Source organism: Biomphalaria glabrata, chromosome 6 (genome assembly GCF_947242115.1).
Source record: "Biomphalaria glabrata chromosome 6, xgBioGlab47.1, whole genome shotgun sequence".
NCBI lineage: Eukaryota > Metazoa > Mollusca > Gastropoda > Planorbidae > Biomphalaria > Biomphalaria glabrata.
This window is the reverse complement of record NC_074716.1, coordinates 50,570,913-50,594,680: the sequence shown is the minus strand read 5'-3', so window position 1 is coordinate 50,594,680 and position 23,768 is coordinate 50,570,913. Positions and strand designations below refer to the sequence as shown.

The following is a 23,768-nucleotide window of genomic DNA, read 5'->3' as shown; positions in this document are numbered from 1 at the left end:
AGTGTTACGAACTCGTCTATATCGCGAGATACCGAAACCGCAGAAACAAAAAAATCAGAACCACATAGACCTGATTCTGATCTAGATCCCCGCATAACACGGGAGGAATGTAGGAGTCGACGCCCTCACAAGACATACAACCCTCTCCCCCGCCCCCATCTTGTAGATACCCCATCAAGTTCATCAGACCTTTTTTTTTTCCCCGGCAAAGGTAGGCAACCCCAGTCCACATACTCAACGAATTTCACATTCATTTACCTCCCCTTCCATCACCGCCTACAACTCTCTTGACATGATGGTCATAGCACCCCCCTCCCCTTCCCAAGCCACGCCACTCACCTTTCTCTATACACGTATCGCTTAGTGGCAGGTAAGACAAGGAAATATATAGTGCAACAAAATAACAGTAAAACAACCACCAAATAACAACCAAAATAACAACAAAATAACTTACTTCTAGCAAGTTGAATGCAAACAATCTCTAGACAGTCTCTACTTTTGTCTACAGAACTGAAGATTATTACATCCTAGCCCACACCTTCTGATGGACGGCGGGGATATTTCGGCGGGCAGGCTTCGAACCTAAGACTATCGAGACGGCAGCCCGTCCACAAATTAAAGCAGGAAACACTCTATCTCTATCTCGTAACTCAACACAATTAGAACTATGTTAGTACACAGTAACCTCCCTTGTAATCCGTAGAGCAGAAGATTTAAAGCTTATCTCTTTCTGTGACCGACGCAGGGGCGTAGCTAGGAACTTTCCATCGTTTGGGGGCCCTGGGGCTTGACCCTTTTGGGGGCCCCTGCATTTTGCGTAATATTTATTTTTTCAATGTAAAAAAACATACATTTGGGGGCCCCTCTCAAGTGGGGGCCAGGGGGGGGGGGATTCTCAAATTCTCCCCCTCCTCCCCCCACCCTAGCTACGTCACTGGACCGACGGTTGACGAGAGCAGCCTGTGGCCATCACAACGACCTGCCGCGTCTACAACAATGGGATTCCAACTTGAGGCCCATTGTTTCAGAAGCTTAACCCTTAAAATGCCGAGCTGTATTACAATGAGTGCATACAAAATGGAATTGAGATGCTAATGTTTGGCGGCTAATCTACCACACGCGCCTAAAGGGTTAATCTGTCAGTCATTAACATTTATTTTTTCAAATAGCCAAAAAGATATGCCTAATGTAATCTATAAATATCTCGAATGTTTCATATCTTGTATTTTAAAAGCCTTTTTTTGCTATCTCAGTTAATCAATTGTTTTGTACATTCCTCGTTCCATATGCCAGGACAAATTCGTACAAGTGCTCCTTTTTCCCTAGTGCTATTAGAGCAGCGGTTCTCAACCTTTTAAGCTCGGCGACCCCTTTTTACAATCCCTCACTTTGCCGCGACCCCCCACCCTCAAACACACACAGCAATAGAAGAATAGACAAAAAAACAATCCATATTTTCGAGGGTCTTAGGCGACCCCTGGCAAATCGCCAATCGACCCCCAAAGGGGTCGCGATCCACAGGTTGAGAGCCCCTGTATTAGAGCATAGAATGGGTTACCCGAGCCAGTCAGGAAAACCAATGATTGGCAGAATTTAATTCACTGGTTAACATGCATGACTAAATGCATGACGCGTAGGACGTAATCCTCTTTTTTTTTTTAAAGTAACGTCTGTATTTTATAAGAAAAGATAAGACACAACAGCAAAGCACAGGAGTGTTTTTCTTAGATCAACAAAAACAATTGCATGTAATTACCCTATCAACAAAAATAACGCTCTATGAGATCAATCAAAGACGTCCTACAAACGGCTGTCAAATTAGTTGTTTTTTTGTTCATAATTCACGCTCATGACAAGTTGGACAGGTGATAGACCTAGTAGGTGTTAGATGTGATGAAATGATCGACTAGCAGACGGGGGTCTCCTGACAGAGTGGTCGGTGAAGTGCCAACTCCTCATCCTTTCCCCGGTCAAAAGGTTCATAAAGGGATTTATCTTATCTCGAACCTATGTATGGACATCTCAACGAGGTGTCGGAAGATTGTGACAGGTGTTTGTTGGAGTGTGTTCGAATCCTACTACTGACTAAATTTGTTTTTCTTTTAAACATTTTTTAAAAACCAAATGACTTTAGACAGACAGAAAAGATGGACAGGTTATTAAATAATTAAAAGTGTATAAAATAAAAAACAACTTCGTCCACGGTCCACCTTAAAATGTTGTCACACGTTTTAAACTTAATATCCTTCACGGCTGGTCAAATGCAGGCGTCTCTGTGGCGCAATCGGTTAGCGCGTTCGGCTGTTAACCGAAAGGTTGGTGGTTCGAGCCCACCCAGGGACGGTCATTTTTTTCCTTATTAAAGAAATTAACTCATTTAAAAATATTTTTTTTTTTGCCTGTAATTTCAGGTTTGTATAAATAAAAAAGGGAAAGGTTTGATCTGATTTCTAGATTTTAAAACATTTGTTACAGTAAACTTTACTGTCTGTCCGGTACAGACAACAACATCAAAAACAACAACAAAACAACAACAAAACAACAACAAAACAACAGATCCCTTGGAGTTAACAGGTTTCTTTTAAACAACCCTGAAATGTTGAATATTGTAATAGGCTTATTTACCTTAGCGACGCACTTTGAACGCGACATTTAGTAACGTCACGGGTAGTGGGGGTCTAGGTTGTTTATGCATTACTAATAATCAGGTAGCATTAGGACTTTGAAGTGACAACATGGTGTAGCGACAGTGACTTCGACTGTGGCCAATCCCACTTCGTTTAAATTGTTGAACCGTCTAGACTTAGTCACGTTTAATTTGTATTGTGTGTTTGCTTAGTCTAATCCCAAGACTTAGTCACGTGTAATTTGTATTGTGTGCTTGCTTAGTCAAATCCCAAGGCTTAGTCACGTGTAATTTGTATTGTGTGTTTGCTTAGTCAGATCCCAAGACTTAGTCACGTGTAATTTTATTGTGTGCTTGCTTAGTCAAATCCCAAGACTTAGTCACGTGTAATTTGTATTGTGTGCTTGCTTAGTCAAATCCCAAGACTTAGTCACGTGTAATTTGTATTATGTGTTTGCTTAGTCAAATCCCAAGACTTAGTCACGTGTAATTTGTATTATGTGTTTGCTTAGTCAAATTCCAAGACTTAGTCACGAGTAATTTGTATTGTGTGTTTGCTTAGTCAAATCCCAAATGAAATTGTACGCCCGCAAACAAGACGCTTAAACATCTGCAGAGTAATTGAAGGTTTACAGAAGTCAGACATATTTGCAACAGCGAAACACCTTACAATATACACACACTAGTTCACGAAGGAGAGAGCTGAGAAAATTGTCATCTTTTTATGAGAGAGCTGGTGTGTTACGACTCGACTGAATTTAATGAGTATTATGGAGTGTGTGTATGTGTGTGTGTGTATTTCCTAGTTATATTAAAGACAGGGAGTATTTATTGTTAGTTCTTGACAGGGAGCATTCATTGAATGTTAGTAGAATGATTGCAAGATAAGCGGCGCTGTCTTAAGCTTTGTTAATTAAACCAAACGACTCCAAGAATGCCAGAGTATAAGGACGTATATTTTTATTGTGAGTTATAATAATAATAATAATAATAATACCTTTACACGTTCGGTGTGATCAAATGGACTGACACCGACCTACATGACATTGACAGACTCACTAGAAAATTACTAACCAAGTTTCGATGTCTACACCCCAAGTCCTCCACCATAAGGTTATACCTGCCCAGGAAGGATGGGGGTCGTGGATTGCAGAACATCTTCAAATTGTGTAAGATGCAAGTTTTAAAAATACGATCAAAACTGCTCGTCTCCAGCAACAAATTAGTTTCCTTCCTACGGAAATACGACTCCGATGCAACACCTCTGAACCTACACAATGCTGATGTCAATATCGGTTTGGACGACGTAGGGCATGAGATTCGCCAATGGGAAGAAAAAACACTCCACGGAAAATTTCCGGCTTCATTACATGGGGACAACATCGACAAGGCTGCTTCCTTAACATGGCTCAAAGCAGGTCATCTCTACCCTGAAACAGAAGGCTTTGTTACAGCAATACAGGACAGAGTAATCAGGACAAAAAATTACGAGAAGCATATCCTGAAACTCAATGTTGTCGACAAATGCCGAAAATGTGGAAATGTGGGCGAGTCGATTGAACACATTATGGCAGGATGTCCAGCCCTATCAGAATCAGCCTACCTAGGTCGCCATAACCAAGTTGCAAAGTTAATACACCAACACCTGGCTTTGACGTACAAATTGATCGGTAAGGACACTCCCCCTTATTATAAATACTCTCCGCAAGAGGTTCTCGAGTCTACTGAACATCTGCTGTACTGGGATAGGCCTATTCTGACCGACAAAACGGTAGATTTCAATCGCCCGGATCTGCTGTTCATCGATAAAAAAGAAAAAACCGCTACCATTATCGATATCGCCGTACCACTGTCTCATAATTTAAGAAAAACTGAGATAGAAAAACAAAGAAAATATGGGAACCTAGGCTTGGAGATTAAGCGTCTATGGAAATTGTCCAAAATAACAATATACCCCATTGTTATATCAACCGAGGGGATAATAACAACTGACCTCACAGACACCTTCAAGGCCCTTAACATTCCTAGGAACATCTTCGTTGCCTGTCAGAAGGCGGTACTGCTGCAGACCTGCCACATCACCAGAAAATTCCTCAGTGGAAACTGTTAAAGGGACTACGATGAATTTTGTTTCTCTTTAGCGAAACTCGACCCTGGCAGCGCCAGAGAATGACTACTCGTTCATTTCTAACATAATAATTATAATAATAATCTTTATTGTCCGTATGGAAATTTGTCTAACAATTTGTGCATTAGATTTGTTTAAATATCCGTTTATTTCATTTAATCTAAAGTTACATTTGTCTATATTGTAATAAAAGTTATATTTAGTTTTCTTCAGCTATTCGAGTTATTTCAAGTTTTATAAATTAAAATATGTTTACAGTGGTGTAGTTGTCTGCCAGCAGTTTGGTGCTACAAGCCAACGACCGTCAACACAAAGGATTTTAAAACTAAAACAAATTAAAAAAACTGCTTATCGTATTCATGATAAACCTGGTACTCAACATAGGCCTATCTAGGTGTTACTCACCTGGTACAGAGACCAATTCAATACTCAACATAGGCCTATCTAAGTGTTACAATAACTAAAACATGATCATGAAATTCACATGTTGACAAAATTAATGAATTACAAAATAAATTTTTAGGGTTTTATCCAATAAATTTTTAGGGTTTTATCCAATAAATTTATAGGGTTTTATCAAATAAATTTTTAGGAGTTTTATCAAATAATTTTGTAGGGTTTATCAACAAAAATTTTTAGGGTTTATCAAATAAATTTTTAGGGTTTTATCAAATAAATTTTGACAAATCAATCAAGAACACGAAGTTAAAATGCTATTTAATCCTAGGCTAAAGTCGGTTAGACTAATATGCTTCCTCTGTTTTTGGGACCGTGAACTCAAGAAAATAGAAAGAACTCACGCAAAATAAAGTCGCGAGATAAAACGAATATTCACATAATAGGGCCTACTGTGGGCTAATGAATTTTTGACCTAGAGATCTAAACAATGTAATATCAATGTATATATATATATATATATATAGTCAACACAGGGGCGCCCAAAGGGGCTGTGACATCGCCACTGTGGTTTATTTTTTAACACTTATGATTTTCAATTCGATAGTCTTTTTTTTTTTTTGCTCTTTTACAAAATTCGCTGATGATGGGGCTCTTCTTGTCCTGCTCTCAGAGAGCTCAAACGTAAATGAGTATTTCAGAGAAATTGAACACATTGAAAAAATACTGTAAAGATTATTTGTTATTATTAAATGTAAAGAAACCAAAGAAATGATACTCCATTTTCGTAGGGAAACGAAGGTACATGATGTTGTTTCTGTAGCTGGAGAGACTATTGAAAAAAACAAAAAACAAACACCTAGGTACTATCCTACACAACAAATTAAATTTCACTGCAAATACTGATTACATCAGCAAGGGTAGCAAAAGTTACGATTACTTTGAAAAATGACCTCATTTAATGATAGCGAAAAGGTCATTGGCAAAAAAACAAACCACATTTGGGCAGCTGTTTGAGACAAACATCCATAAAAAAGCTAAAAAGATTCTTGAAATAAAAAAAATCACCTTTTGGGTCAGGATTTTGTGATTTTACCATCACAAAAGAGATACAATAAGACACCGATAGTAAAGACAAACAGACACAAACACTCTTTTGTTCCCCTGGCAATCTAAGCATGAAACAAAATATTTCATATAAACTTTTCACATGTAGGCTAAATTAAGAGTGAGTCTGGTTTGAATGTACATTTTTCTTCCCTATAGTTATAATGTTTTGTTTGGTGCAAAGCACATTGTAAGACACATTGTAAGACACATTGTAAGACACACTGCAAAACACACTGTAAGACACATTGTAAGACACATTGTAAGACACATTGTAAGACACATTGTAAGACACACTGCAAGACACAATGTAAGACACATTGTAAGACACATTGTAAGACACATTGTAAGACAAATTTTCCTTAGGACTAAAAAGTAAAGTAGCTATAATATACAAAACACTGAATCAGCCAGGACACAGGGATACGCGTAGGACGCAATTCTCTTCTCTTTTGAAGTAACGTCTGTAATTTATAAGATAAGACAATATGCGATCGCAATAAACTTCTGAGTGAAAAGCCGGACAGTAGGCTAACGACCCCAAAAAAGGAGGAAATTAACGAGGGAAGTCATCAAGGTTCATAGGTTGGGCCCCCAAGGTGTTCAAAAAAAACAAAACAAATCAACCTCGTCCACGGTCCACCTTTACGTTTTGATCTTGATATTCTTCAAACTGGTCAATTTGCAGGCGTCTCTGTGGCGCAATCGGTTAGCGCGTTCGGCTGTTAACCGAAAGGTTGGTGGTTCGAGCCCACCCAGGGACGGTAATTTTTTTCCTTATTAAATAAATTAACTCGCCTTTTTTTTTTTTTTTTGCCTGTAATTTCAGGTCTGTATAAATAAAAAAAGGAAAGTTTGATCTGATTTCTAGATTGTAAAACATTTGTTACAGTAAACTTTACTGTCTGTCCGGTACAGATTTGGTATATGTTTATTTCTCCCTATTCCCAATATCGGATCAAGTTAAAATTTTGCACAATTAGGCCCTAGCCGATGACAATAGATAATCAATAAATTAATTAATCCATTAAAAGTAATTTTTAAATTTTGATTTAATAGGACATGGAGCATTAAGATTAATGGCAATAGTTTTGCGTTTCATACACTTAAATAAGCTTTTTATTATTTTTTTTTACAGTAGGCCTACTTTTGTTTTACAGTAGTTTTTTTTTTTTTTACAGTAGGCCTTTTTTTTTTTTTTTACAGTAGGCCTATTTTATTTATTTATTTTTTTACAGTAGGCCTATTTTTTTTTTACAGTAGGCCTATTTTTTTTTTTTTGGTGGTATTTTGCTTTTTTTTTCTTTCTTTCTCTACTTTAAAGCTATAAACACACTCACACCTAGTGACACCAGTGGCGTAATATGATACTCGTGGGCCCGGGTTCAAGAATATAATGGTGGGCCCCCTCCTCCAATAAGACGAATACAATGTAAGACAAAACAATTGAGTAATCTGAATGTAGCGGTACATTGACCAAAAGACATTCCAATGAAAGTAGAGTAGCTTTTTAATCATCTTATTACGATTGACTCTGTTAGAACTCCAACACGAATTAAAAGCCAATGTTTGTACAATTTTTGAACAGAATGAAACGAGTTAACGGAGTTTCAAATAGATAAAGAAATATTTTATGAGTTCTAGCTCCCATTCTTTCTACACAATGACATTCCTAAAACAGTTCAAGGTGTAAAACTTTGAAACATTGATACAAACTAGTATCTAGTTCTACGTCCATTATTTAACAGTAAATAGATCTAATATTTATTTACTAAAATTTTTATGCCCTTTTATGTAGCAAAGTAAGAAACCAGTGCATCTATTTCTTAATGCGCGAGCGGCTTCTGATGAAACAATTCCCAAAAGCCATTCTAGTATCCAATCATATTGGAAGCACCTTCATAGCTCTAGCCTAGTTGTTTATTTAAGGATAAATGTTTTTTTTAATTACTTGGAGCATTTGTTCAGCAAATTTTGCTGACGTTTGATACTCACATATATGAAAACCTAGAAATGACTATCTAATTTCTATTTCTTTTAGATGTTCCGTTAACGGATATCACTAAACAGAAGGGCTATCAAAAAAAAATAATACAAATTTGATTTCAACTTTTTATTTGACTTGAGCGCTGCCACCAATGAAAAAGACAAATGGTACAGAATTGATATCCTATAGTACCGGTATTTTTTCCAGAACTGCATTACCCAACAGATCTAATATCTCGTTTTGAATCTGTTGGGCTTTGATTTCCTGTCAAATTTGAAAATTCATAGCAATTTTCTGATGTTTTTGTATAAATATATGGCGTAGATTAAACCAAGTTTCAAGCAAATACTAAGCATTGGTCAGTGAAAGGCACTATTCTACGATCAAATTAGTTATTTATCTTTTAGATCTTGTTATAAACCTGCCCTCATTCATTGCAATAGCACAAACCTATTCAAGTTTAACGATTCCTATGTTAACACTGATGTTTCTTTGGCTTGCTAAGTATCAAATATTGTTTTTATTTGGTTTAGATTTCATCTCCTTTTTATTCTGATACAATGATTACATTAACATTTTGTATACAATACAGAAGACAACAAAACAATGCGATGAAGACTTTCGAGGACGCATCGTCTTGATTAAATGTCTTACATTCACACTGTAAACTTCTTCGGATTCAATAGTTTTTTTTTATGTCAGACTAATTTTCTTTATGTCAGACTAATTTTCTTTATGTCAGACTAATTTGTTTTTATGTCAGACTACCAGATTATACTTTCACTTACAATAACACACAAGACAAACAGGTTAACGCCTCCACGTTGAGCAGTCAAGGTTATTGAGAAGTTGTATATAGTTCCTGATCAAATACACTGTTCATTGTACTATACCCGATGGAGTTCATCATTTATAAAGTCATAGTCGCAGATATAGGAGCATTAGCGAGTGGCCAAAACAAGATCAGTTTCTCATGTTCATTACAAAGTTGTTCATAGTTAATGATTTTGTTGGTGCGTTTACCAGCTGACTGATCAGCCTGAACGCTAAGATTGGAATAAAGAACACCGCCACTTTTTAAAATGAAGTGATAATATTACATATTTTAAATACAAAACACAATAAAAACATATTGAGCTTTGAAAAAACTGAATAATTTGCAGCTGTATTGAAATTTTAATTCGTGACACTCAGGACCATTCCTGTTTCTTAACCAAACTCTCCCCATCCCCCCTCCACGCCTGTACTACTACCAATGGTTTTATGAACAGACAAGGAAAAAGAATGGGACGATATGGAAACGATTGTCACTTTAAACGCACGGCCAGGGCTAGCCACCATTACAATTTACAAACCTGATGCAAAGCGAATCCTTACATTTAAGCTTCAAACACTGGTTTTGAGGTTATTATTAATGTTGATACAACGTTCAGGAATTTTTGAGGGAGCTTTTTACATTCTATTTTTTATCGGTTTTTACAAAAGAGAAATTATTTTTTCACTTTGGTGTCACCCCTCCCCCAAGTTCTCAACAAGTCAAGTGTCATGGGCCCAAGCGCAGTGGGCCCCTAATGGTCGTGGGCCAGGTTTCATTGAGCCCCTTCGCGCCATGGATGCTACGCCACTGAGTGACACACATACATGTCGGCCAACCGTTTGATTTTTTGAGCATCAAGATTTTAATTTAATCAATTTAATCAAGGAACTCAAACGAAGGTAGAGAATTTGGATGATTATTTACACAATGACGAAATACACTTCAGGTCTACCACAGAGTTATCTGCACATTGAGCTTTAAGTTGCCTGTATCTTAGCCACCCCCGCAATTACCTTAGAGGTGCTCCGGTAAGCGCTAGATAGATCAACTAAGGCGCCATATTGCCCTCACTAGCATAGAGAAAAGAAGCTGATAGTAGATAGTCCCTGAAAGAGACAGTTGGAGGGCTCTCACGAAGACCGCGGGACACACACAGAAGGCGCAATGAAAACTTAAATAGACCCCCGGCGGACAACGGCTTTGTCTGCATTAGATGTAAAAAAAATAAATATGCAGGTCACAACTGGGTTTGCGTAGTCATGTGAAACACTGCACTCATCCTTAATCTTCGGAATCGAAGTCATTGTCATTATTCTTAGCCAGTACTGTCTCTAGAACGGCAGTCGCACACTGCTATACTGCACTCACACATATAAGTGTTTGGAATACTGCACTGACACATATAAGTGTTTGGAATACTGCACTTACACATAAAGTGTTTGGAATACTGCACTGACACATATAAGTGTTTAGAATACTGCACTGACACATATAAGTGTTTGGAATACTGCACTGACACATATAAGTGTTTAGAATACTGCACTGACACATATAAGTGTTTGGAATACTGCACTGACACATATAAGTGTTTAGAATACTGCACTGACACATATAAGTGTTTGGAATACTGCACTTACACATAAAGTGTTTGGAATACTGCACTGACACATATAAGTGTTTAGAATACTGCACTGACACATATAAGTGTTTGGAATACTGCACTGACACATATAAGTGTTTAGAATACTGCACTGACACATATAAGTGTTTGGAATACTGCACTGACACATATAAGTGTTTGGAATACTGCACTGACACATATAAGTGTTTAGAATACTGCACTTACACATATAAGTGTTTGGAATACTGCACTGACACATATAAGTGTTTGGAATACTGCACTTACACATATAAGTGTTTGGAATACTGCACTGACACATATAAGTGTTTGGAATACTGCACTTACACATATAAGTGTTTGGAATACTGCACTGACACATATAAGTGATTGGAATACTGCACTGACACATATAAGTGTTTGGAATACTGCACTGACACATATAAGTGTTTGGAATACTGCACTGACACATATAAGTGTTTGGAATACTGCACTGACACATATAAGTGTTTGGAATACTGCACTGACACATATAAGTGTTTGGAATACTGCACTTACACATATAAGTGTTCCTTTCCCAAGGAACGTCCTCCCGACACAGGCCAACAGACGACACTTCGAGAACTTATTTACTACAGAACCTCTTAACATTAACGACCAGAACAGTTTCTTTTACTCTCGTCTCCTCATTGAAGGTAAAATGGCGTCTCTTTTTCTATCTGCCTCTGGGCGGAACTCTGTTACGTCTTTTTTTTTTTTTTTTTTCATGACAATGTCTTTCGGCCTTGGACCTGAACGGTGCGATGCGCACCATGTGCACTGTAAATATTGGTGTGCACAGCAGAGTTAGAACGATATAGAGACTATTTCTAGAGCTGTCAACAGGCGTAGGGATAAGTACGTGGACAACATAATACAAAGTGAATGCCTTTTACACTGGAATAGATTCCACAGAAAACACGACACTCGAGAGATGCTATCTTATAAACCACCTTAACAAATTATTCCACCCTACACGTATCCATGTGTGAATCTAGTCGTGCCTGTTGATTCGAGACTTAACTCTGCTAAGTTATCTGTTTTCCCTGGCTGATCCAGGCAATCCGCAACATGCTCTATTTGGCACTAGGGAAGAAGGAGCTCTTTGTCCTAGTAAAGCACCCCTTTCAAACTTTGTAATCTATGGCCATATTACAAGGTCTGTTGGGCTCGCAAAGACCTTCCTTCAGGGAACAGTACCAGGAAAAAGAAGAAGAGGAAGACAAAGAAAGCGATGGAAGGACAATATAAAAGAATGGACAGGCCTGCCGTTGAAAGAGGTTCTAACTTAGGCAAAAAGACATAGAGGAATGGAGAAAGACGGTCGTCAAATCTTGCATAGTGCCCCAACGTGACTAAGGGATAGGTAAAGAAAATCTTTAGGGCATATATTGTAAAGCTCCTCTATGTTTGTAGTCCATTGTTAACGAGGGTGTCATGGAGACAGCAACTCTCCCCCAATTAATGTCAGGTACCTAATGGAGTTGGGGGGGGGGGGAACCTCTCGGTTCCAAAGCTAAGCACTGCAACACTCAGCAATCACCCCCAATGAATTTGTCCTAGCATAAGGAATAAGAAATGTATGTTTATCATAGCTTCTTACTGAGCATTTTATTACCGTATGTTTTGTTTTTATAGGTTATGGCTCAGTGTTTTATCTTTTTATCAATTAATACTAATTCAAAATTTAAGCCACACTTTTGTTTGAAACACAATTTAAATCTTAGAAAGTCCTAACTATTTCATTCTTTATGTAAACGTAACAAAATGTTTTAATGTCATTATTAGCAGTATACAGGAGGCATGAGCTTTAAAGTGCTTGACTTCCGAACTGGGTGTCCCGGGTTCGAATCCTGGTTAAGACTGGGATTGTTAATTTTGTGATCTCTGGACAGCTCTGAGTCCACCCAGCTCTAAAGGGTACCTGACATTAGTTGGGGAAAAGTAAAGGCGGTTGGTCATTGTGCTGGCCATATGACAACTTAGTTATCCGTGGGCCACAGAAACAGATGACCTTTACATCATCTGCCCTATAGACCACAAGGTCTGAAAGAGGTACTTTACTTTTATTAGCAGTATACGGTCTACTTTCCATTGCAGAATAAAATTGCAAGGAATTTTAAAAATTAAACAAGCAAAACACACCAACCAAAAGCAAAAAGTAAACAAGAGGAGATAACTAATTACAGCATATTGGATATTTATTCAGCAATATATTTGAAAACAAGAAAAAAAATATGTACATAACAGATTTCATCACAAAATGAACTTCACTAAATTTAGTGAGAGATTACATATTTAAACAAAAAAAAAAGAATGGGTAGGTAACCATAGTTGAAAGTCTAATTATAATAAATATATTAACTCCCTTGACCAATACTCGTTACCGGGTATATAAAAAAAAAATTTTTGGTGATGTAAACAATATAATTAGCAGGTTTTGACATTGATTTCATCAAAAAGGATGGGTGCCATTAAACATGTGAACATATAAAGAATGAGTTACGCAAGCCTTGATGTTACAATAGCTTGTGGTGTGAATGCATAATCTGCCCATATTATTCCATATAATACTTATATTAGGTCAAGGAAATCTAAATTTTTTCTCTTTGCTAGATCTGGTGTGATTGTATATACATGAATGGAACAACATGAAAAGAATACATACATGAAAAATAACTTTAGAACAAAAACAATCTATCTCACATTTTAACCTGATAAACTACAATTTTTAAAAACCTATTTGAGACGGGCTTTTACTCCAAACTTTAAAATATTTGTATGACACAGTGTCAATAAGAATAACTTATGTAAAACAAAAACCTGCCCCCCCCCCCCTTAAAAAAAAATTCGAATCATGCTTCTCTGCGATACAAGGGAGACAACTTTGAAAATAAAATGTGCACAAATTATAAACTAATTTGTTGGGGTGTTATTTTTTTTGTCATTGTTATAATCCACTGATATATTGTAAGACATTTCCAAAGCACAGAAAAAGATGTATTCTTAATTCTCGTGTTGCACATTTTGCATTTAATTGATGTACAATGCATATCACTATTCAGTGAACTGAGCAATTGTGTGTGAGAGTATGTGTGTGTGTGTGTGTGTGTTTGGAACATAAAAATGTGTTTGGAACATTAGATTTTTGAATGAGAACATTAATGTACATCTTCCACTTGTCCACAATGATTAGTTTTTATATCAACAAACAAACAGCAACAACAAATCATTCAAAGTTGAAAACATTTTTTTTAATGCCATTCTCTAGTTTAATGCTAACTCAACATCCTTTTCATAATTAACATACTAGGTCATTAACTGATTATTTCCCCTCTTGATGGTCAATTTAGACAATGGGCTTTTACAAATACTTTATTATAACCAAAATGATATAATCAAAGATAAGCAAAGTGGATGGCATAATTTTGAAAGAAGTTTGAATAAAACAACATTGACTTCAAAGTAAGTAAACAAAAAATCTTTTACATTTTTATATACAAATAAGCATAACTAGATCTATCATTAAAATTTTAGGTTCATTAGTCATTAATTATTCTGGGAAATGACATTGCAGATTGCAGATTTCTAAACATTATACGCGAATATTCTCTGTGAGCAATTGTCTGCTGTGTTTCAGTACAAAAAAAAAATGGTAATATATACCGGTAACGGTAACAAGTAGAAACTAAGGCTAGGATAGTTAGGGAATAAAGACTTTTATCATTCAAGACATTCATATTACAATCTTACATTTATCTACATCACAGGGTTTAAAAAAAAATATTAAAAAATTGACATTAGTCATGTTTGGGTCACCAGAATAAAGATAATAAGAACTCAGAACTCTGTCATGATATAAAATATGTCATGTAATAGTTTAGCTAGATAACAAACAAAAATATAGACAACTGGATGAAATGTTGACTAGGATGGAATGAATGATTGTTTAGCAGTGTACAGATAAAAACAAAGGAACAAGAGTTATATGACAACACAACACGCCAACGACTGGACTTCTGGGATGCAATGGAACTCCAGTCGTATGGATCATCAAACATCCTCATTCAACTTTGTGGTGGATTAATACATGTATTAGAAGCACAGGCAAAGAACAAGATGTCTACCAAAATTATTGAAGCAAGACCCACATGTCACAGGAACATGCACTGGAACTGGTGTTCTCTTCCACCCAGTTCCCAGGTTCCCAACCTGCCTAAGGTTGGCAATACTATGAATCTTATGAACACATTCTGTCCGAAGCAGCCTCGGAATGTTGACACAAGAAGCATGGGAGTCATCCATGTCTAGGAATGTTGTTACCAGAAGCATAGGAGTTATCTCGCATTTAGTCAATTTTTTTTTTAAATACACAAAATGTCTGGTCCGCAGAAATGAAAATAAAATCCATCACTAGATTTATTGGTCTTTCATTGTATGCTTAGACTCCCATACACATATGTATAAAACTAAATAGGACTGTACATGACCTGTCACTGTATAAAACTAAACAGGACTGTACATGACCTGTCACTGTATAAAGCAATTTTTGTTTTTTGCCCTAATCTTCTTGCATTCTTGTATAAAACTAAATTTAAGACAAGGTTTGGCACCTATCACAGAATACTAAATGACTTTTGGGGATTTTCAGGGGCGTTGTGGCTGAGTAAGCACTTGGCTTCAAAACCGAGGAGTCTAGGGTTCAAAGAATGGTATTTTGAATTTTGGGTGCTCCTGTGTCCACCCGACTCTAATGTGTACCATACTTGGTTTGTTGCTTGTTGTGCTGACCACATGATACCCTAGTTAACAGTGGGTCACAGAAACAGATGATTTTAACATCATCTGCCCCATAGATTGCATGGTCTGAAAGCTTTTACTTACACACCCACACTCTCTCTAATTTAGATTTCTTACAGCTTCCAGTGGACAGTGTCCAGCAACATTGCTCAACCAAGAAATCTCTAACATGCCAGGACATTGAATAGCTGGAAAACAACAGGTCTATTCTAAATTAGGCCACAATGTAGAAACAATGAACTATTTCTAGGTTTCCTTACAGTTTTTGAGAGCAAATAATAATAGAATAATTAGCTTATATATTACAGAGGTTACATCAAGAATTCCCTCAACATAACAGTTCAAACCAAGGCACACAGGAAAAAATTCTATACAAATAACTTGGAAAATGTTTGAAATATACACAAGGGCCAGAGCAGATCAAATTCTCAAAGTAATGATTTGTTTTGTTTCAGAGTTCCTGCAGTGTCGAAAATGTTTCAACTTCTAGATGTTTGATTTCTCATTGTCTGACGTGTCACTGAAGGTTCTCTCAAACTTGAGTTTGATCACCTGTACTGGGTCAATGTGGCTGTTGTCTATCTCTCCATCTGCTCGCAATTGTCTGTTATTTGATGCGTTTTCTGCGACAGCATTTTCAGTGTATCCATCCACTTCCACTACAGAACTGTGGTCACTAATGTCATCATGGACAACAGGCCTGTAGCTTTGACTGTAGTCAGCAAGCCTTGGGCTCTGTCTATCATTGACTGCAACTTTGTTGCTTTTCCCAAAATATTCCACAGTAGGCCTTGGGATTATAGTCTTCAGACCATCATCATTTTCAGCATATTTGATGCCAACAACTGGACTTCTCTTGGTGGTATCATCTGTGAAAACTTTCTGGACCACTGGAGTTGAAGGTCTCACTACTGCATGGTCTGAATGGTGGTGGTTTCTAGCTGGGCCAGTAACAGAAGGACTACTTTCAAAACCATAACTGTATTCATCTGTGTGATTAGATTTAGGATAGGCTGTTTCCGAATACAGGTCACTAGAGTTATCACTCTGTTTTATCTCAGTGTAGACATCATCGGAATGCAGGACATCAGAGAATGCATCTGAAGGGTCTGTCACTTCATCGTAAGACAACGATGGTGTCTCAGCATAGGACAGCTCTTTGTCATAGAGTACAGGCGACTCTGGCAGAGTGTACTCTGGGATGGTGGGGTTTGGCGCAAAGCTAATCTTTCTGCAGTTAATGTTGATATCAGTCAAATCTATCTTGTTCTCAGCATAATGGTCATTGAGATAAGAATCTGGACAAAAAATAAAAAAATATAAAAAAAAATAAAAAAAAAATTTCATTTAAAAAAATAAAAAATACAAAACTTACCTAAAGGGGAAGAACTCTGTCCTTAAAACTATATCTACCAATAATGTACAAGTTATTTCCCTTATCAAGCAAAAAAAAATTAATTACCAATAAACTAAACTAAACCCAACAAATTTAGCCATATCTGTAAATACTTAAGTATAAGTTTTATCTTTTTGATATTAAACAAAATAATTAATTACCAGTAATTAATTGTCTAATAAGTTACTTTTTTATTGATTCATGTCTTGTTTATGTCAATAAATAATTGTGTAAAGTTTCAGGTTGGTCCGAGAATGGGTGTGGGAGAAATAAGGTGTACAAACTTTTTACCAGACAGACAGAGTGAGTTGATAGAAGAAGACCAAGAAAAATTATTTATTATATATAATAAACATTGTGCTACAAAACAGAGAGGACACTTTTTCAAAAGCCACAAAAAAACGAAACAATAAACAAATTAGATTATCAAGGGAGTGAATACCAGAGGAGTCAGAATAACAAAAGGAGTTAATTTCTTTGGTCTTCTTCAGTTGTAACGACTATGTGGCTTATCTCAGGTATGAGAAGACTGGAGCCTGGACATTGGTTAAAGTTAGAAAATTATCTTGGACATTGGTTAAAGTTAGAAAATTATCAACACAGCCAGACTCAGCCTTAACAATCGCAGGGTCTTATGCGAAACAGATTGCGCAGCACCCTGTCTGGGTGGGGATAAGGATGATAATTGAAAATTAATATTTTATATTAGAAAATAAATTGGTCTTTGCATTTTGTTCATTCTTTAATATGTAAAAAATTCACCATCAAATTAACTTTACAAGACTTGTGTGTATCGAAGTCATACAGTATATCATCAAAATTCTGTTTCCTACATAGATCACACTCAAAAGCAAGAATTGCCCAATCGTTCATGAATTGTTGACAACAAGTAATTGAATGACACCCCAATATGACAATTTTTTTCCTATTTTTCAGGAGATTTGTATGCGTTTTCCGGAGAATTTAATCATTTCAGGAGACTTCCATTAGCTCCTGGAAAATCAGGAGGCCTTGGGAACCCTGTTATAAGTTAAAATAGTTTAATTAAATAATTTACACCTAGAATTAGCGCGGGGGCCTACGAAAGTGCAGGTCCCTTTGCAGCCGCATAGGTTGAAGTGGCCTGAGGCCAGCCCTGAACACAGCTGTTGGGTCCAAACTAATGGCAATAGCCAATACACTTTTGAGTCAGGTATGCCACAGGGTCTGCAAAGTACAACACTGTGTGCTTCAAACCAAGAGTCACCGGCTCCTGAATTTTTTTCTCCTAGATGGGTTAATCACGACGATAATTTTAATGTTGTAGCCATTACAGACGAATAATGGACAAAAAATGTATCCAGGACTTTTGACTTGTTTGCTTAACTATTATTAGTACTCACTTATCTATTATTAGTACTCACTTATCTATTATTAGTACTCACTTTTCCTAGAATCTGGTGGAAGTGTGGATGTGGAGGTTCCATTCAAGGTCACCACTGAGAGTCTGTTTTTGTTTCCATGATGATTTGTGGTCGAGGTAAAGAGACCTGAAAGCATACCGGTACATATTTAGGTGTATGAACAAAGACAATAAATACTATCATTTAAGTTTTTAGTATACTTTCAGCAAAAAAACAACAACAAACAAACAAACTATTCTAGTAATGGAAAAACCCAAAACATGAACATTAATAGATGCAGTAATGGGACATGGGGAATGAGTGGGAAATTATCGGCTATGGTTTAGGGTTAGGGGTTTTGAATGTCAGGATTTTTAGGATCTGAATTAATTCACTACAAGAATCTGAAATTAGTTCAAGTAAAAATTAAAGAGGTTGGTCATTGTACTGTCCACATGACACCATTGTCAAAAGGCCATTAAACAGCTTTACATTATATTCAACACGGAAGGCAAAGGAAACATTATTTGGTACTTTATCAAAGCAATGCAAATTCATAAAGTGTTATTAAAATGACACTTGAGATGTCTATATCATAATAGAATTATTAATTAAAAAAACAACAACATTTTAAATTCCATGCTAAGTAATTCCCAAACAGTAGTGGATTAAAAAGTTCCACTGTATGTTATCAAACCTTTTAAAATAATATGGTACTAAAAAAACCCACAGCAACTACAATGATAAAAATGATTTTAGTTTTTATAAGTCGTCAAGCTTTTAAAAGCTCTAGAACAAATTCTGAGACACTAAAGTGAAGGTGTTAGTATGGTACTGGTGCATGAGTTAGTCATAAAGTTATCAGGAAAAAAGTTCCACAGCAAATACTGACGTCTGCTGATTTCAGAAATAAGGTTGATAACTACATACAGGATACACATTTCCATTCTTAAATTATATTCTTATATTTTTGAAGACTTTGATTCACAGTGTTGTAAGTCTCAAATGATTCCCTATTCCCTCAAGGATGGGAGGCCATCATATATAAAATCTTATCAGCTTTGGGGTCTCTTCACAACTATTAAAATTTCAATTTCAGACACTGTCCTCCTCTACCACTAGGACAGAAGCTTTGGGGATGGAATGTAAGAGGAAAATCTATAACTGATGAGAAGCACTTTTCAGAAATGATTGTCTCCCACTACAATGTAATGTTAAAAAGTTGATGTGTCTAGGAGGCAACTACAAAACAGTTTAGTGAGTGTGTTAGGATCTGAAAATTGTGATAAGATAAGTATTGTGGAAATGTTCAAAAGATAAGCTTAACATAACCGTTAGAAAAATAAGCATAACATATATGTTAGGAAGATAAGCTTAACAGAAGTGTTAAGTGCTTGAGAGGAATGCTAAGCATAAGATAAGCATCACAAAACCTTTATCGTATGACTTGCATCTTCAAAATCTAAATCCAAAAACAAAAAACTATTGGGTTACAAACTGACTGACATCCTACACATCAGGACAAGAAAACCAACAACTTTTAATTGATATAAAACAGGTGTACGTATGTAAGTATGTTGAGGCAAGAAATAGTTCAAAAGCTTAAAAACAACAGAAAAACAAAGCTTATAGTGCAATAATTAACATATTATTATTATAGCTTTTATATTATTATAGCTTTTATATAGCGCCACTTTCATGCTTATAGCATGCTCAGAGCGCTTTTGGTCCAATCTCATTTGTGGACCAGTGAGGGGGGAGGGGGTATCTAGGGGTTGATTTTCGGTGCTGCCTTTAGGCGCTCAGTAAACACTGACTCTGCCCGAGTCGGGTGTCGAACCTCGAGCCCCTTCTAGGTAGCCAAGCCAAGCCAAGTTCAAGCTCACTTGGCCTCTCGACCACGCTTCCCACATAGGTAATAGTAGACTATTCAAACTTATGTAGAGGCTAAAGTAACAGTATTGATCAGATGAAAATGGACATTCCAGGGTTAAGTTCTGTTGGGGATGGAATTTGAATGATCATGATTCCTCTCATTTCCAATGGACATTTGTTTTGTTGTGGTCAGTTTGCTGGCCACACAGAAGCATTGTTAATATTTGATAAAAAACGTAATATACCTATGCATGTAGGTAATGGATAGTATCATAATAGTGATACATATCCAGTCCCAAAAATATATACTTCAAATACCTGTATTGAAAAAATCTAAGCATAAAAAATCATTGTTAATTAGTATTAGTGATAAATACCCAGCCCTACAAATAGTTTAAATAGTTCTAATGCAGAATCTTGAAGCTTAATGCTACCCTCTACCTTTGCAGTATTATAACAAAAGTTAACAGACTGATTTTCTTTCTAAACCAATCTGACATAGCCATATTAGACAGAGTTTCTTTCTCAACAAATCTTACATAGCCATATTAGACTGATTTTCTTTCTCAACAAATCTTACATAGCCATATTAGACTGAGTTTCTTTCTCAACAAATCTTACATAGCCATATTAGACTGAGTTTCTTTCTCAACCAATCTTACATAGCCATATTAGACTGATTTTCTTTCTCAACAAATCTTACATAGCCATATTAGACTGAGTTTCTTTCTCAACCAATCTTACATAGCCATATTAGACAGATTTTCTTTCTCAACCAATCTTACATAGCCATATTAGACAGATTTTCTTTCTCAACCAATCTTACATAGCCATATTAGACAGATTTTCTTTCTCAACCAATCTTACATAGCCATATTATACTGATTTTCTTTCTCAACCAATCTTACATAGCCATATTAGACTGATTTTCTTTCTCAACCAATCTTACATAGCCATCAGAGTTTGAAGCACCCATTTTTTACAAAACAAATATAACACTACCAGTGGAACACTAGACAAAAATTAATCAACTACGATTTACAATAAAAGTGACAGCAAAGTGGAATAACTCAGGTGCAAAACAAAAGGCAATTTCCCTCGCAGTATGTCTACTGAAGCTGAAATAAAAAAAACAAAGATTGAAACCGTTGAGCGCTGGGTCAGCTGAGAGTACACAGACTGTCTTCGACTAGGATTAAGGTCACCCTGCAATGCCAAGGTGTTACCACCTGAAAAAGGTTTGATAACAAATGATATGACTTAATATACCCAACACATAGATTTTACAGGAAGAGAATTTCACATCGACTATCACTATTGAGAACAAGAAAATTTGATTATAAGTAATAAATTTTTAAGCATGCAATCTGTAGAGTGATAGTTGAGCACTGTAGTGTATAGTGATGGGCAAAAGTTAACTAAAAAGTTAGAAACTTTTAGTTTAACTAAAAAAAATTAGTTAAGGCCATTGTTTAACTAGAAAAAAAAAGTTTAGTTAAAATCGTAGTTTAATTAATTTTTTTTAGTTACTAACTAAAAAGTTTAATTACAATTTGTAAAACTTTTCAACATGGGATCAGGGTTGAAACGCACTCCCTGTTTTCTGGTCATGTGATATCAATAACTTTGATTATCAAATAAAAAAAATGCTGCAGTTAACAACTATTTAGACAGTCTGCATTTTAAAAGGGTAAAGTAAGATCCTGGTAGAAGTTATGGGAGTAAATATTTGCTCTTGAAAGTAGCAGTATTATAAAATGTTAAACATTTTTTGCCAAAAGCTTCTATGCAGTAATATGAATGAGGTTGTTCCGAATTTTTTTGTGAGCCACGTGGAGGTGCTTAATTTCTGTTTCTAGTGAGTTAGGTCAATATTTAGTGGTTTTAATCAATCCATTTGCGGCAAACAATTATTTTTAACTGCAGGAACATCAAGTACACCCTTTTATAGTCTTAAGACTTATTATTGATTAAGTCTAAATCAACAGCTAGGCCTATATAGATCTAAAAGCATTAGATCATTAGGGTAAACATAAAAACATGTGGAAACGAGGTACAAAGACAACTGGAAGGAGATCAGTCTAACTGTCAAGATTGTTAATTGTTTTTGAAAATAGTTAAAAGTAATACAGCCTAGATTGAAAGCTAAAATATTTTCCTGAATAAAATCTATATTGAAACTTTTAAAAATAATAAATTTGATTCAAATTGAATTCAAATACCCATCACTATTGGATTTATATTTGATGTTTACAAATATTTGCAAGGAGTTTATTGGTTACAGATACATATTTTTAGTTCCTGGCAGTTTGCTATGATTAGACAACACAAGTGACATTTTAAAATTTCGAAATGAGGTTATGGGATTGTTTCATTTTTTTTGACAAAATTAATTTGCAAACAATCCTAACATACTAAAATCATCTTCGTATCAATCTAGAGCAGATATGCAAATATTTTTAATAGTAAATGAGTAAAATTCCTATTCGAAATAGAGAAGAAAGGGAAGAGAATACATTATTATTATTATTATTATTATAGCTTTTATATAGCGCTACTTTCATGCTGATAGCATGCTCAGAGTGCTTTTGGTCCAATCTCATTTGTGGACCGATGGGGGGTATCTAGGAGTTGGTTTTCCATGCTGCCTTTGGGCGCTCAGTAAACATAACTCTGCTCGAGTCGGGTGTCGAACCTCGAGCCCCCTTCTAGGTAGCCAAGCCAAGCAAAGTTCAAGCGCACTTGGCCTCTCAACCACGCTTCCCATCTACATTCAGTAGATTTGAAGTTTCATCACAGTTCCAGCCTTGTTGTCTGTAATAGAGTCAGTCCCAAACCAGGACATGAGTACAGAAACACACGAAGTACACAGGAACAAACAGAACCAGAATATTTACTTTTGGTTCTGCTGTGAGACGAAGACTTCTCTTTGTACTCCTCAAAGCAAGGGAACAAACTCTTCCAGGCAGTCATGGCGTCTTTTTTCAGTAGACAGTAGAAGATGAAGATAAACAGGCCCTGGGGGTATGAAACATTATCATGAATTACAATGTGATTATTAGAACAAAGTTTGTACATTACATTTTTAATCGTACTTTCTCATTTTGGCCTTATACAGACCTCCACATGTATATTTATAGATTTATTATGATCTTTATTTAGGCAAATAAACTTTGACTAAACTTAAGCTTTTGTTGTCATTTTCAATCCATCTGTTTCTGTAGCCCACGTTTAACGAGGGTATCATGTGGCCAGCACAACTAATAACTGCAATTTGTTTTTCCCAACTAATGTTAGGTACCATTTAGAGCTGGGTGGACCCAGAGGCATCCAAAGATCCCAAAATTAAATATCCCAGTCTTCGAACCTAAGACCCCTGGTTTGGAAGCCAAGTGTTTTACCACTCTCTCCTTCCATCTGTAGTCTTATCTTGGCCTACAATTAGATTGCAATCATTTTAACAGGCTTCAAAATAGTTTGCACTTGCAGGAACAAATAAAGTGAAAAAGCTAAAACAGAAAGTGTATGATAAAGTATTAAATAGGTCAATGTAATCTCATCCAGTATAAATCCATGAAGATCAGAAAGAAATATAAA

At 36.1% G+C, this 23,768-nt stretch overlaps 1 protein-coding gene and 2 non-coding genes across 7 annotated transcripts in view; 2 read left to right on the top strand and 1 right to left on the bottom strand.

Moving 5' to 3' along the window:
- The first annotated feature begins 2,269 nt into the window (after window positions 1-2,269).
- Window positions 2,270-2,343, top strand: Trnan-guu (transfer RNA asparagine (anticodon GUU)). The gene has a single exon. It is a non-coding gene; the product is annotated as a tRNA-Asn (tRNA).
- A 4,604-nt stretch (window positions 2,344-6,947) lies between these two features.
- Window positions 6,948-7,021, top strand: Trnan-guu (transfer RNA asparagine (anticodon GUU)). Its single transcript has one exon. It is a non-coding gene; the product is annotated as a tRNA-Asn (tRNA).
- Window positions 7,022-12,898: 5,877 nt separating this feature from the next.
- Window positions 12,899-23,768, bottom strand: part of LOC106072137 (latrophilin Cirl-like) — a 110,078-nt gene continuing 99,208 nt past the window's right edge. For 4 of the 5 annotated variants that reach the window (XM_056032127.1, XM_056032126.1, XM_056032128.1 and 1 more), the window contains 3 exons: window positions 23,069-23,189; window positions 18,339-18,443; window positions 12,899-16,816 (listed from right to left, as the gene is read on the bottom strand). In XM_056032127.1, coding sequence (XP_055888102.1) covers window positions 16,005-16,816; window positions 18,339-18,443; window positions 23,069-23,189 — 1,038 coding nt within the window. In that variant the 3' untranslated portion in view covers window positions 12,899-16,004. Of the gene's footprint in view, window positions 16,817-18,338; window positions 18,444-21,317; window positions 21,401-23,068; window positions 23,190-23,768 lie in introns of all 5 variants that reach the window. The other variant, XM_056032130.1, reaches the window with a different exon arrangement.